The sequence below is a fragment of the Syngnathus floridae genome, chromosome 5 (assembly GCF_059516105.1).
Source record: "Syngnathus floridae isolate MCC-2025c chromosome 5, RoL_Sflo_1.0, whole genome shotgun sequence".
Lineage (NCBI taxonomy): Eukaryota > Metazoa > Chordata > Actinopteri > Syngnathiformes > Syngnathidae > Syngnathus > Syngnathus floridae.
The window spans coordinates 12,310,569-12,324,571 of NC_142417.1; the positions used below are offsets into that span (position 1 = coordinate 12,310,569).

General features: G+C 41.8%; 1 protein-coding gene across 2 annotated transcripts; it reads right to left on the bottom strand.

The window, feature by feature from the left end:
• Window positions 1-237: 237 nt before the first annotated feature.
• LOC148398230 (poly [ADP-ribose] polymerase tankyrase-1) lies at window positions 238-13,916 on the bottom strand. Of its 2 annotated transcripts, XM_088375773.1 has the most exons (28): window positions 13,439-13,916; window positions 12,809-13,033; window positions 12,336-12,431; window positions 12,166-12,202; window positions 11,952-12,027; window positions 9,777-9,797; window positions 8,256-8,350; window positions 8,110-8,176; window positions 7,839-8,025; window positions 7,601-7,722; window positions 7,309-7,400; window positions 7,108-7,186; window positions 6,852-7,023; window positions 6,680-6,759; window positions 6,371-6,516; window positions 6,094-6,259; window positions 5,771-5,990; window positions 4,878-4,987; window positions 4,555-4,743; window positions 4,211-4,457; window positions 4,046-4,128; window positions 3,743-3,863; window positions 3,555-3,652; window positions 2,177-2,251; window positions 1,957-2,062; window positions 1,560-1,746; window positions 1,318-1,474; window positions 238-1,220 (listed from the first exon to the last, which is right to left on the bottom strand). In XM_088375773.1, exons 1-28 carry the CDS (start codon window positions 13,860-13,862, stop codon window positions 1,134-1,136), a joined length of 3,765 nt encoding a protein of 1,254 aa, XP_088231899.1. In that variant the 5' UTR covers window positions 13,863-13,916; the 3' UTR covers window positions 238-1,133. The 2 variants fall into 2 exon arrangements, with proteins under 2 accessions (XP_088231899.1, XP_088231901.1); XM_088375775.1 differs by lacking the exon at window positions 9,777-9,797.
• Between the last annotated feature and the right edge of the window lie 87 nt (window positions 13,917-14,003).

Sequence of the window (14,003 nt, forward strand, 5' to 3'; positions counted from 1 at the left end):
CAGCAAAGAAAATTGTATAAGGAGCCATATTTGAGAAATGTTTTAGTTGAAATGCAAAGGTCAGCTATTATAAGCGTTTTTACCAGTATAAACTGGTTATTCTGAAAACAAACTGCACTAACTGTAGATTTAAATGTCAACTGCGCTCCGCAAATGTATTTACCAGAGAACTATATTAAATTGTTTATACTCTGCATTCAAAATGAATGTCGACCTTGAATGAAAAGCACAACAAACTGTTAGCATGACATTTATTTTTAAAAAAAGAGGAAAAAAACTGAGAATACAGAAGGCATAAAAGGAACACCACTTTTTATGTTCAACTCAAGATACTGTTAAACAGCAACAGTTATAAACAACCATTTACACAACCTGTACAATTATTTTTTTCCTGAAGGTTTTCCATTTATTCAAAATAACTTAAATAGGTTTCTATGTAAAAGTGCAAATCGTTATGCATAAAAGAAGACCAACGGTGGCAAGGATGTTTTGATGGGTTCACTGGCAATCAAGTTTTATAACATCACAAGCATATTACTAAGCTTTTCTGTCATATAATGCTTCAAATGTACAGGATTCATATCCCTCATATTATTAGGGTGTTGTGCATCACAATTAAGCTGTGTTACCGAGTGTACTCTTGGTTAGGACTATATTGTAATGCCGATATAAGTATTTCATCCTTCCTGACGGCTTCCTGACGACTTGTGCAACAAGAACTGTCGTGTTCTCCTGGATGTCCGTAGTCAACATTACAGGATAACTATTTTCTTTGATAGTGTTTAACTTAAGTCTTCTGTACAGCACAGACCCAGATATGGTTGCATTCATAGTCTACATAATTTGAAAAACCAGTGTGCACGTGTAGAGATATGAGGGTGTTGGTGTTTTTTCACAGCCTTCAGGCAATGAGGCCAGAAAGGCAACAAACTAGAGAACAGAAGCAAGTCATAAACTACAGGGCCTTACATGCTCCCGTGTTAACATGCAACTTAATTGAGACAAAGGGACGAGTATTACACAGCATACAGCATCTGCTCTCTACGTACTGGTCACCTTAGCATCCACTGGAGGAAAATTGGAAATGTGAATGGAAATAGAACAAGCATGGAGTTCAGTTTGTGTGGGACCAACTATGACTTCTGCTCAGCTCCTGCAGCAGACTGGGCTGTACTCTCTGGTTTTAAGATCTGGTAGGTGATGAGGTACTCTGGGAAGGCCTGAGAGAAACAAAGAAGGTGGGTGGGGGGGTTCATCAGTACGGTTACTATGAATGTTCAGTAATGTTTTGTGCCAAGTCAGAATTAAAAACAGTACCTGCTCTCCTCTGTAAATCACATACTCAGCATAGGCCAAGCCGTTAACACTTGGCCGCCCGATCACTGAGTGGTGTCCAGGGGGAGCATGGGCCATTTTCATGGCACTGAACTGGAGGAAGGACTTTCCCAGAGTGACCCTGCAGAACAGCATCTGCCTGCAAATAGCACAGCAAAAGAAAGACTTAGACAATGATCTCTTTCAACATGAGTGCACCTAAAACATTGTGATGGTTAATTCACCTGTGGCACAGGTAGCAGGAGCGGTCTTTGTGTGTCGGACAGCCCGTGCCTCCGCCGATGCCGTAAACGTACTGGTTGCTCTTGGAGGAGTTCTCGGCAAAGTAGATGCCTGCACCGAACATTCCTCCGATGTAGGCGTGACGTTCGTCAAAGCCTTTGTGGATGATTGCATTGATGAATGGGGAACCTGAGGGAAGACAACAAAACTTTCCAGGGTCATTTGATCAAAAAGCCGTATATTAAAAGCAGACATTTACATGTTTTCTTTTGGCATAGGCAGACAAAGGCAAGAAGGCAGGCAAAATAGATCACTCTCCTTCCACATGTGAAGGCTTTACAGTACCTTAACTACTAAATTTATTTTCCCATAAATCCACAGCTCAGCAGATGTACGTACCGTGAAACAGCATGCGCTCATTGTGGTGGTTGTGGTTCTCATCTGCAATCTCCTTCTGCCTGTGCGTGTAACGTTCCCTCAACTTCTTGTTCACCACTTTTTGGATCTGTGGGCCAAATAAGTAACTTTGAAAGACATTTTGTAATTCCCACCTGAAATGCGGAAACTCCTTCCAATGAAGTTTAAAACAACTCAGTATGATGCGAAAAACACTTGAGACCTTGATGATGTTGTATCTGCTGAACACTCCTCCTGCATTGCCTCCATCTCGGTGCTCCCTGATGGTGCTCTGCATCTGAGAAACAATTAAAAACAAATATAACGATAGCAAGAAAAAAAGCTCATAAGAGTTTAAGAGCTGATATAATAACAAGCAATCCAATTAAGCTTTATGTCAAATAGGGCCAAGTATTATTATAGTGAAGGTTCCGAGCATTCTTGGAGTAATATGCCTTTAGTGGTACGAGGCATAAAAATGAACATGAAATTGAAGAACCAATTTTTCCCATGATTGTATTTTACACGACAAAAAACACTGACAGTGTAAACCATAAGTGAGCAGTATGACCCCAGTCAAAGAGAAACTTTTCTTTTATTTCTACGGGAATTGATGGTGTGACTCCACTTTCTGAGAGTTACAGACTTTGACAATATGGAAATGCCGCGCAAGACATTTTTCAATGCAATGAAGGATAACAAAAGGAGATGGAGAAAACTGGTCAAATACACTGCTCTGAAGTGACACACACTGTATCTAATGGGAGCATTTTACCAAACGTTCTTAACACGGAAAGGCTGTGGAGATGATTTTCCCCCCCCCATGCTGTGAGACATTTTAACTCGAGGTGGGGGACAAGGGTGCGTTTATGGAAATGATCTTGAGCATAATAAGAACTCAGATATTTGGGAGCAGGGAGGCATGACTGTTTCTGAGTTTCGAGATGGAAAATAACGGAAAGAGGGTGTCTTAAACCATTACAGCTAAAGCCCATAAAAAACGGTCTCCCCTTTGCATCTTTACACTGTACTGTTAGACTTACGTTGCGGTCCTGTCCGTCTGTAGTGTCCGTCTGTCCATAGTGATGCATTTTCCGGACTATAAGTCGCAGTTTTTTTTCATAGTTTGGGCGGGGGTACGACTTATACTCAGGAGCGACTTAAATGTGAAATTATTAACACATTATTACTTGATCATTACTACATTACTTACTTACTAGTATGTCACTTCACATGTTATTTTCACACTAAACCGCATGAGGGCGCTCGAGGTCTGTGGAATAATTGGAACTGCAACTGACGAGTCTAACGTCAGCGAAGCGCCGCATCTACTTCCGTGTTTATAAGTGACACAGACGACGAAGATTTCAATGGATTTAATGATTTGGAGTGACATGGATGGTTCGATAAACTTGTAAATGTGACTTGTACTCCGGTGCAACTTATATATTTTTGTCTTCTTTATTATTTATTTTATGGCTGGTGCGACTTATACTTCGGAGCGACTTATCGTCCGAAAAATACGATACCTAGTGTGTGTTTTTTGTAGTCTGACAAAGTGCAGACCACCATATAACTGAACATCAATACACTCAATTTACCTCCTCTTCCACCGACTGATACTCCTTGTCATCTGGAGCAAGGTCTATGAGGACGGTGCCCTGGTTGGCACAGTGGAATGTCAGATATGGATTTGCACCTGTGGTAAATGCAAAGAGAAAAAGCGGTTACATTGCTCAAGAGAAACGTTTACAAACAGCCATGACCTCAAAAAGGCCTTCCTTCTTACCTGGCTGACCACCCAGCAGCCTTTCTACACCCTTGATAAGTTTGTGTCGATGCCCATAGGCATTGATTCCAATTTCTTTCAGCTCCTCGTGACCCATGTCAACAAGGACATCTAGAGTGATCTATAATAAAACAAGAGGTTTACAAAGGAGATGCCTGAAACTACCTTCCTCTAATGGATGATTATGCAGGCCTAAAGTGGGACATGACCAACAAATTTAAAACAGTGATCTGCCAATTTGTGTATGCTACATTAGATTCATATTTGCGCTTAGTATTTTTTGGTATTATCTTTATTTCTCACCTGCTCTCTTTCAAATATGTCTCTCAGGTGCTCCAGGCCCAAACTCTTCAGGAATTGACTGATATTCATGTCCAGCATTGTCACTATTTCGGAAAAAGTAAGGGCTCGTCAACCATTTTGGAGGCAAATGAGTACAGACTCAAAAGGCTGATCCAAGAATCTTACATTCTCCTTCTTTGCGGTCTGGGCCTGCGGCTCCATCTGCCACTGCTGAGCTCCCAGCAGCAGCACCGCTGGCCAGTTCATTAAGCGGTCCGGCCAGGTTGTCTATGCTGCTGGCGGCCGATAGGCAGGATGGTGTGGAGGCTGGGGAGATGACGGTGGCGCTAACCACTGTGGCCTGTGGCTTAAAGCAGACTGGAAGAGCGTCTGGTGGCATAGCGTCCATAAGAAGGGCCCGAATGTCGTCAGCCTTAAGGTGCAACAACAGAACATGTTTCAGTTTAAAGAGCACTGATATCTGTAATGGGCTTCATGGGAGCGAGGGGAATATTCTAAGGTGACGTTACCGTGGCCAGGTCAAGGGCCGTCTGGCCTTCTTGGTTCTTCATGGTTGGATCAGCCCCATGAGCCAGCAGCAGAGCACAAAGCTGTGTGCGACCCTTCTGTGCTGCCTCGTGCAGAGGTGTGAAAGCCCATTTGTCAGTGGCATTCACACATGTATTGTACTTGATGAGCAGGGCAGCGATGTCAACATGCTGTCAGATAGGGAAGACAACAGAATATTAAGTAGCAGTTTTTATTTTGAAAGCAACAAAGGTAATCTTTAAATCAATGAAAGGGGGCAGTGAACCCACTGAATGCTTCAAGAGCTCAGTGGGTCGAGACTCACGCCATAGGAAGCAGCATTATGGAGAGGGATAAGGCCTCCTTTGTCTTGAGCATTGACGTCTGCCCCATGTTCCAACAGATACTCAGCCACTTCAAGGTTGTTGTAGCCAGCTGAGGAGAAAACACAAATTAGTAACATTTGAACGAGTACAACAACAAGGTCAACCTACAGTGGAAGGAAGAAGAGTGTGAGAACACTTTTTTGCAGACGTGCAATACGATCAGGATGGAAGTTCGACAATTCCTCTTTATAAAACTGTTGCAGTTCATCAAGAGTCCTAGGATGTCTATTGTGAATCGCTCTCAAGCCACAGCATCCGGCGATTAACATTTTTGATATGCAGTTGTGTCCGCATAGATTCTTACTGGTTGTGCCGATTTTCTGAAAAACCTCTGACACTACAGTACAATTTAACTGATATATTGCAGCTCCAACAGTTATTTCCAAAAAGGGGAAGTCAAGTTAAGAATCTTCTTTACAATATGTTCTATGTAGAACCACTCCTCTAAACACAGTAATCTGATTAATATTGCGTTTCTGAAATATAAATTAAGCAGGAAAATCCAACCGTTTTTATCCATCTCAGGGGGAAGCCAATTTGCCACTTGCTGTCGACTGAAGTTGAAATCACAGTATCTTAGGTTTCAAGTAAGACCCAATCATGACTCACCTATTTTCTGAGTTTGGTCATGTGTCATTCGCAAGATGAGCCATGATTCTTTATCTGAGGCCTGAGCAACTCACTCAACAGCAAATGTCAAAATGAAGGGATACAATTTTAAAATTCATTGTACGAATACGAAAAAAGCAGGGTCATTTTCTCTATAAATTACAGGTTGGTACAACTACCTCAGTGTGACAAAACAGAAATGTACAAAAGCAGTAGCCATTACCTGCCAGGTGGAGTGGTGTGGAGTTGCGACCCTGAGTGTCTCGACAGTTGATGTTCTCTGGGGAACAAAGTTTCTGGACACGGGCCAGGCAACCTTTTTTGGCAGCATCTAGCAGGGCAGCATCACCCCTCAGAAGGTCCTGGATGTCAGTGTCTCCATCCTTCACCATGTCGAGTGGCATGTTGCCATCACGGTTCTTCTTGGAGGGGTCTGCGCCATGCTGCATATAGAGGAGTTGTAAATAGCAGTCATGTTTAATAATACAACTATGGTTAGTTTTCCTAGCTTATAATTTATCCATCACAGATTGAAAGGGTTCTCACTTTGAGCAGCAGTTTGCAAATCTCATATTTTCCCTTGGCCGCTGCCTCGTGAAGCGGGGTGAACTTCCATAGGTCGGCAACATTGACTGAAGCTCCGTGTCTAACCAGCAGCTCGGCGACTTCATAGTGGCCATACGAGCAAGCGTTGTGAAGAGGAACCAGGCCGCTGGTGGGAGGAGAAACAAAAGTAAAAATGGATTCTCCAGCAGTACAGTCTAGGGGGGCATTTTTACTTGTGAAGTGCAAAAAAAAGAATCACAGGTGTACAGAAACGCACCCCTTGTCCTTAGCATGGACATCAGCTCCATGGTGAAGCAGGTATTCCACGACAGCCACTCGGTTGTAACCAGCAGCAAAATGAAGCGGAGTGGAGTGACGGCCCTCTAAATCCCGACAGTTTACATTTTGAGGCGTGCACAGTTGCTGCCAAACAAAGACAACATTACAACGATGAATACGGCAATAAATCTTAAGAGATAGTTTGAAGGCGAGAAGTAGGCTACTGTCAGTGACAAGAGAGGTTCAGAGTGTCAAATCAAAAAGAAAAGATACGGTTATTGATAGAACATATCATGGAAAAACTTACTTGCACAGTGTCTAGATCTCCTGCTTTGGCTGCCTCAAGAAATCTGTAGTCAACATCAGAGTTTCGTGTAGGAACATTTTCTGGAAGACAGAAAAAAAAAAAGAGCATCTGGTGATAAGCAAAACCAGAACGGCGTATTTGCTGACTCATTCAATAGACAAAATGTGATTACCATTGAGAATCTGTTGTACAGCTTCATTTCCCATCTGGGCAGCCGTAAAACCCTGCAGTGACACGATGGACGGGTCGGCCCCATAGCTTAGCAGCAGTTTACAGGTTTGGATGTGACCAGCCAGAGCAGCCCGGTGCAAAGCTGTCTGTCCTAGAGTGTCCACAGCATTCACCTGAGATAAGACAAGGTAGAGGAGTAAAACATGCTTTCCTGCAAAGATTTCTGGGAAAAACATGTAGCACCCAGAAGTATTAACCTTTGCTCCATGTTTCTGCAGCACCTCCAGAATATCATTGTGAGCCCTCTCAGCAGCAACATGCAAAGGAGTCATAAAGCTGTGACACACAACAGGAAAGGTTATCTCTTTCTCATTTCAGAAGTCAGAGCACTTTGAAACGTTTTTTATACCTAGTTAAACCATCAAAATGTAAAGCATCGAAACAAATTGTGGACTTACTCTTTGTTCTTTTCATTGATGTTGGCACCTTTACGCAGCAGCAACTCAGTCACCTGCTTCCTTTTTGGGTGTGGGGAAGCCACTGCACAATGCTTAAAATGACAAAATATTAAATGGGTACACGGGCCACATGTTAAAAAACAACAACAACCTATTTCATGAGAATTCCTTATTCAGTACTATAACATTGAAATAACTTTAGAATTTGAATATCCACTGTAAAGCACAAGTTCCAAAGCCCGATGCACGACTGGAATAGAAGATTAAAATATAGAACTGGCACGGTTCTGACCAGAGCTGTCTCATTGGTTTGAGGATGTTTGAAGCTGATGATTTCCAAAGCCAGGGTCTTCTTCACTTTGGTCACGTCTGCCTCTCGAGCTGCCTGGAGCAGCGAATGACCCTTGAACTCATCTATACAGAATGAAAAGGCAAAATGAAGGGACTGAAAAATAAATCACTTGTGGTGATGACAGCCTGATTAACAAGGTATTCTGCAATTTCAATAATTGCTGCTTAACAGGACTCACAGGTTAACCTCTCTTTCAACTCTGGAGTGGGGGCCATGTCCACAGCACTCTTGCTGTGACAGTTGAGTAGGGTCGGGTCGGCCCCGTGGCTCAGCAACAAGGAGCAAACTTCCACACGGTTCTTGGAAGCTGCTTCGTGTAGAGGAGTGAACTGCCACAAGTCCATTGCGTTGACACAAGCGCCATGCTACAGGAGGAAGCATTGGGAAAGCAAAAACACATCTTAACATCTTCAGAAATTCCAAATACTTGTCAACGAACTTCAACTTACTTTAAGAAGAAGCTCGGTAACCTCAAAATGACCATAGGAACAAGCATTGTGAAGAGGAACCAGGCCGCTGCAGTCACAATGTAGTTAGGTGAGACAACTATGTTCTTTTTCAGGTGCTCAAGTCGGTCCAACATTGCGGCACTCACCCCTTGTCCTTAGCGTGAACATCAGCGCCATGCTGAAGGAGGAGCTGAACAATGCGGACTCTGTTGTAGCCAGCAGCCAAGTGGAGGGGCGTTGACTGTTAAAAAAAACAAAACAAAAAACCCGTGTCTTAGTAACAAAAAGGCAAAAGAACGTGGTTGGGCAGCTACTTGATGGTGCGCTGCCTTTGATGGCCATAGAAGCAAGCGGCTGATTAGAGCCAGAGTCAATGTGATTTGGCCGGCGATGCTAGGTGAGCTGCAGATGAATGGTGCCAAGTCAGTGGAGGCATGGGCAAATAAATCTTCCATCCATCTTAATGTGCTGTCCAGAAGTGAGAATTAACAATGCTCATTTCAGTACATTACAACTAGCTTACCTGTCCTGCAATACAAAGTTGAAAATTTGTTCAAGCAGCAAGATGACAGAACCTATAAGTATGAAATACTAAAACTGGATGGGTAATAATTATTACAGTTGGGGCACAACAGCTGCTTCCATTGGGCGTGCCGGAATTTCAAAATAAATGTATAGATAAATGACATCAATACCTTCTTGTTTCATCAATCTCAAGTATTGATTGAGATATTATTTGATGAGCTCTAATCTGGAACTGATAAAAGAAATCCTATCAAATTCAACTGTGAGGGCATGCAAAGAGCCAATAGAATGAATTGTTTAGGGAAGCCTATTCAAGCTTAAGTAGTGGTCAAACAAAATGTATTTTCAGCCAAGAAAAATGTCTGTAAAAGCAAGGCTGTAAATTCCAGGTGCAGTTGCTTTCTATAACCTGCATTATCAAGATGAAGCTTGCGATCTACTTGTCATCATCAACCCAATTTCCATGCAGGGATATTTGGGGTGGGATGGGGTCCATATAGTCATTCTCAAACCCATTTCCATGCAGGAATATTTGTAACGGAGATTTTCAATTTGCAATTCTCAGGTGACTGAATTTTCTGTGCAATGGCCTCGTTCGGTGTGAGCCAACTTTGAGAAAAGCATGGTGCTCGAGGAACAAGTCATTCCTGAATACCGGCTTATACATCAGGGGTGTGAAATAGACACAATTCAACAGACATAAATGTTTGACAAAATGCAAAGAGGAGCGAGCCTTTGGACATGCATGAGTAATTATCAGACATCATGTCAATTAAAAAAAAAAGCCAGATCAGATATTGTGTGGAGGCTTGGTGAATGGTGTGGGAGAGTGAACAGAGAAGAAAGCAGGCAGTGAAAGAAACTGAGCTCCTCTTCAAATCCCAAAACATGGAGTTCTCACCACTTCCTCCAAACACACTCACATGCCACCCGCACGCACATACACACGCACAGACAGAGGAGCATCAGGGTGTGATACATGAGTGACCCACACACCCATATGTGCAATTAATCAAGTGACAGCCAGCTTATTGGTCACATAAAACAATGGATTAAAAAAAATAAAATAAAAAGGGGGGGGGAGGGTAAAAGACCACAACAGTGCATCATTAATCAAGTGGCTGTTATTAAGGTCAACTTACCAGCATTTTTTGAGATGTTGACTGATCGACAAATGTTGCCAGAGTCACACAGAAAACAAAGTGAACAAAAAATTACAAAACGGCAGCATAGGGTCACAGATAAGTCTACACTCCCCTCAAAAAAAAAAAAAAAAAAGAAAAAAGAAAAAAAAAAAAAGGTCCTATTTCATGAATCTCCGTTTGATCATTCAAACATGCTGTGAAATTTAGGCTAAACTGCTTGAGAATGAGTGAAAGCCTTCCACAGTTCTCAGCATTCTACTCATGTTGGTATGCCCGGACACATCAAATGTAACTGACAAGTGACTAATGACTGGTTCATGCAAGCATAATGAAAAATGACAAAAATAAATGAGACGGAATGAAGGAAACGAATTCGTGACGATCCAGTATACTATCAGCACTTCAAAATGAATGTACCGTATTTTCCGGACTATAAGTCGCAGTTATTTTCATAGTTTGGTGCGACTTATAATCAGGAGCGACTTATATGTGAAATTATTAACACATTATTACTTGATCATTAACACATTACCGTATTGGCCCGAATATAAGCCGGTGTTTTTAGCATTGAAATAAGACTGAAAAAGTCGGGGTTGTCTTACATTCGGGGTCTAGGCATTATACCCATTCACAAGGCTAGATGGCGCCAGATATCTTTAAAGCGAATTCAACTCCCCAGTCCAAAGCGAACCCATGTCACGAAGAAGAAACAAAGAGATCTCAGCTACTCTCAAGTTGAAACCAGTTTGCATTATCTTATCGCAATGTTTTTCCTTATTCAGATTTGTTTCAAGACCAGTTACAGTTAGACTTAACTTTGATGGTTAATGCAGTTATTGCAATTTAGTTGTTTTATCACAGTAGATTGGTTTATTTACATTTCAAAAACCAGAAGCCATTCATTTACAAATGTGATTGCACTTTAGTTTACATATTTAAACGTTCAGATATTAAGATGTGATAGACAGTTTTTGCATGATTTGAATGAGACAAAATAACATGCTTTTTCTCTCAAATATATTGTTATAATCATTTGTTTCAGATGTACTGTAATTATTTGCTTTATAAAAATTAAATTTGGTGTTTAAAAAATCTTTTTTCAAGCTTGAGTCTTGAAAAAGAGGGGGTCGTCTTGTGATCAGGGTCGTCTTATATTCGGGCCAATACGGTACTTACTTACTAGTATAGTTTATCACTTCACATGTTATTTTCTCATTAATCCGCATGAGGGCGCACTATGCCTGTGGAATAATTGGAATCGCAACTGACTACGAGTCTGACCTCAGCGCCGCATGTACTTCCGGAGTCAGAAGTTTATAAGTGACAGAGGACAAAGATTTCGATGTATCTAATGATTTGGAATGACACGGACAATTCGATAAAATTGTTATTTATATTGTAGTTATTTGAATAACTGTTAATATGTTACGTCAGGCACATTCTCAGTTCCTGGTTTGTGTTCATGTCACGTTAGCATACTGTATTGATTAGCCTGTTGTTGCTCTTCTTTATTATGCATTTTATGGCTGGTGCGACTTATAGTCCGGAAAATACGGTGCATTTTAGTGGGGTTTTAAAAGCCAAACAAAACTGCTCTATTGGTGGCGATGTCGGAGAAGATGTGTGTTGTCACTTATGACATCAACAATAGCATTGGTTTGCACGTTCGCTTGTCTTTTGAGAATTGATCTTGCACTACACTTTCTGATAAAAACAAACAAATGTCCAAAAAAGGGACACCAAGCATAGAATATGCTGAAACATCAGACATGGCAGTGGCCTATAAAAGATCATTACAGCAAAAGTGGTAATTATATCTATCATGAGTCACAGTGTTTTGAAATTAAACATTTTAAGGACCAAAAATCAGAGCTATGAAATAAAAGTTCTCAAAGTTGAGCATGAAGTCATTGCTCAAATAACACGCAGAATATGAATAAAGCATCTGTGAGAAAACTCAGACAGTACAACATGAAAAAAAAAAAGACAAATGAGGTGCATGCATAATAAAAGAGGAATACAAAAATAAAAACGAACCTATCCTGCTATATGCAGTTACTGAGCATACAGTACATTTAGAGGGGAAATACTATACAGATGGCAATAACACACAGCAAATCGTTATCAATAACATTGGTTGGTGGTTATTGGTTGCAGTCTTATTTGATTTACCTTGCGACCATCACTGGCATGACAGTTAACATTCAACGGAGTCAAGAGAGCCATCAATTTCTCTTCATTTCCACTCCTGGAAAGGTAATTAAAAAACAGCAGTTGGAAAACAACAACGGAAAAAACACTTCCATTAAACAAATCAAAGGCAGTCGCAATCCTAATTCTGAAGTGATGATCAAACATTCAACAAATTTAAGTGGTGAAGACTCACCTTGCTGCTTCCAGGAGTTCATCCTTCTTGTATTCACCTATTGAGCAATACATTTTAAGATTATGCCCAGGCATGCAACAACCATTGGAATATTTCAACAGAATGTTACAAATTGCTTAAAGAAAAATTAAATGATTTTTTTGGGATAACAGGTAAGAATGGGTACTGACCAGTGAGCACTGCTTTGGCAGAAGGGTCAGCCAGATCTAGCGCTGATTTTCCATCAGTGTTGCGGATATTTGGATCAGCCCCGTGCTGGAGTAACACTACATTCACATGAGAAACACAGAAACATTTAAAAATTACACTTTAAAATGTTCTGTGGCAAGTTAGTCTGACATAAACACCCACCCATTGAATTTGATTCGGCAGTTTGCTTTATTTAACTAGCTATGCAAACCACGCTCACAACCTTCAATATGCATAAATTAAAAAAAATTAGAAAATAAAAGTTTGTGGTATCATAAGCAACATCATTGAAGTGTAATTATTGTATCAGGCAATGTAAATACTTGATTGGTATTGGGGTGGGGTTAGATAAACAGAATTGCTTCAACCAGTTTCCCTTTTTGACCGGTCAGGTGAAAACAGTACATGAAATGAACAGTGATCATGTACTTGCCGAGAAAAAGAAAAACTATACCTATGCAGACATCAATCTTTCCTTTAATGGCTGCCTCATGAAGAGGAGTGTAATTCCAGTTATCTCTGGCGTTGGGGTCTGCACCCTGGCAAAGAAGGAGGCCCACAACCTCGGCATGGCCAAATGAGCAGGCATTGTGCAGGGGGATGAGTCCTCCATCATCTCTGGCATGGACATTAGCTCCTGTCTGAAGGAGATGCTCCACCACGTCTTTCCTACCAAAACCTGAAGGGAGATCATTTTGATACTAATTACAGGAAAAACAAAACAGAAAACTCTTGCTGTACAACTTAAATAATTTCTTGATACGGTCATACGGTCAGATAAAGAGGTCTTCAACAAGTGGTAAAACTCAGTAAAAGTGAGTTACTTTGTTTGAGACTAGATTAATTTAAAATACAAAACACTGGAGAATCATAACCTACGGCCAGTTTGTTGCTAATTTGACAGGACACTACACAGAAGCTACGTTATTTAGCTGCCGTCTGGAATTAGCTGGTTAACAAGGCAACATTGTGTCACTCGGTTAAATGATAACACGTTGGAATAGAATCAAATATAGGTCTTGAATTCGAATTTAGCTAACATGATTTAGCCGAGCAATAGCTTAGCTTAGCTAGCTAGACATACCCGCAGCGAAATGCAAAGGAGTCGATTTTCGGCCAGCCATGTCTTTTGCGTTCACGTTCACCGAGTCGACGAGCCGTTTCACTCTAGACACATCTCCGTTGCGGCAGGCTTCGAACAACTCCCGGAAAGCTCCGCCGATACCGTCAGTGGGGCTTGGTGCACCGGAGCCAGGGCTGGAGACGCCGCTGCCTCCAGAGGTGGTCGTGCTTGAGCTCGCGCTGCTCGCCAGGACCGCAGCAGGCAGGTCCGGAGAGGCCAGAGCTCCTTCAATCCCTCCGCTGCATTCCCGCTCAGTCTCATGCGGTGAGTTGATCACTGCCATTGGCGCAGCCGTCAAGGTAGCCCCCGAAAGTGAGCTGTTCCTCGGCTGGGACTGTACACTGTTTTGTTGCTGCTGCGCTACTGAGCGACGAGACGCCGCCATTACAGCAGCTCGCAAGCAACAATAACCCCTGCTCCGCCTTTCCGGTGAAAGTGGACGCATTTCCGGTTCGTAATCGCATTGCTCACCGACTTGCACAGGTTATTAACTACTAGTTAAATACACTTGTCTATTTTGTGCGCA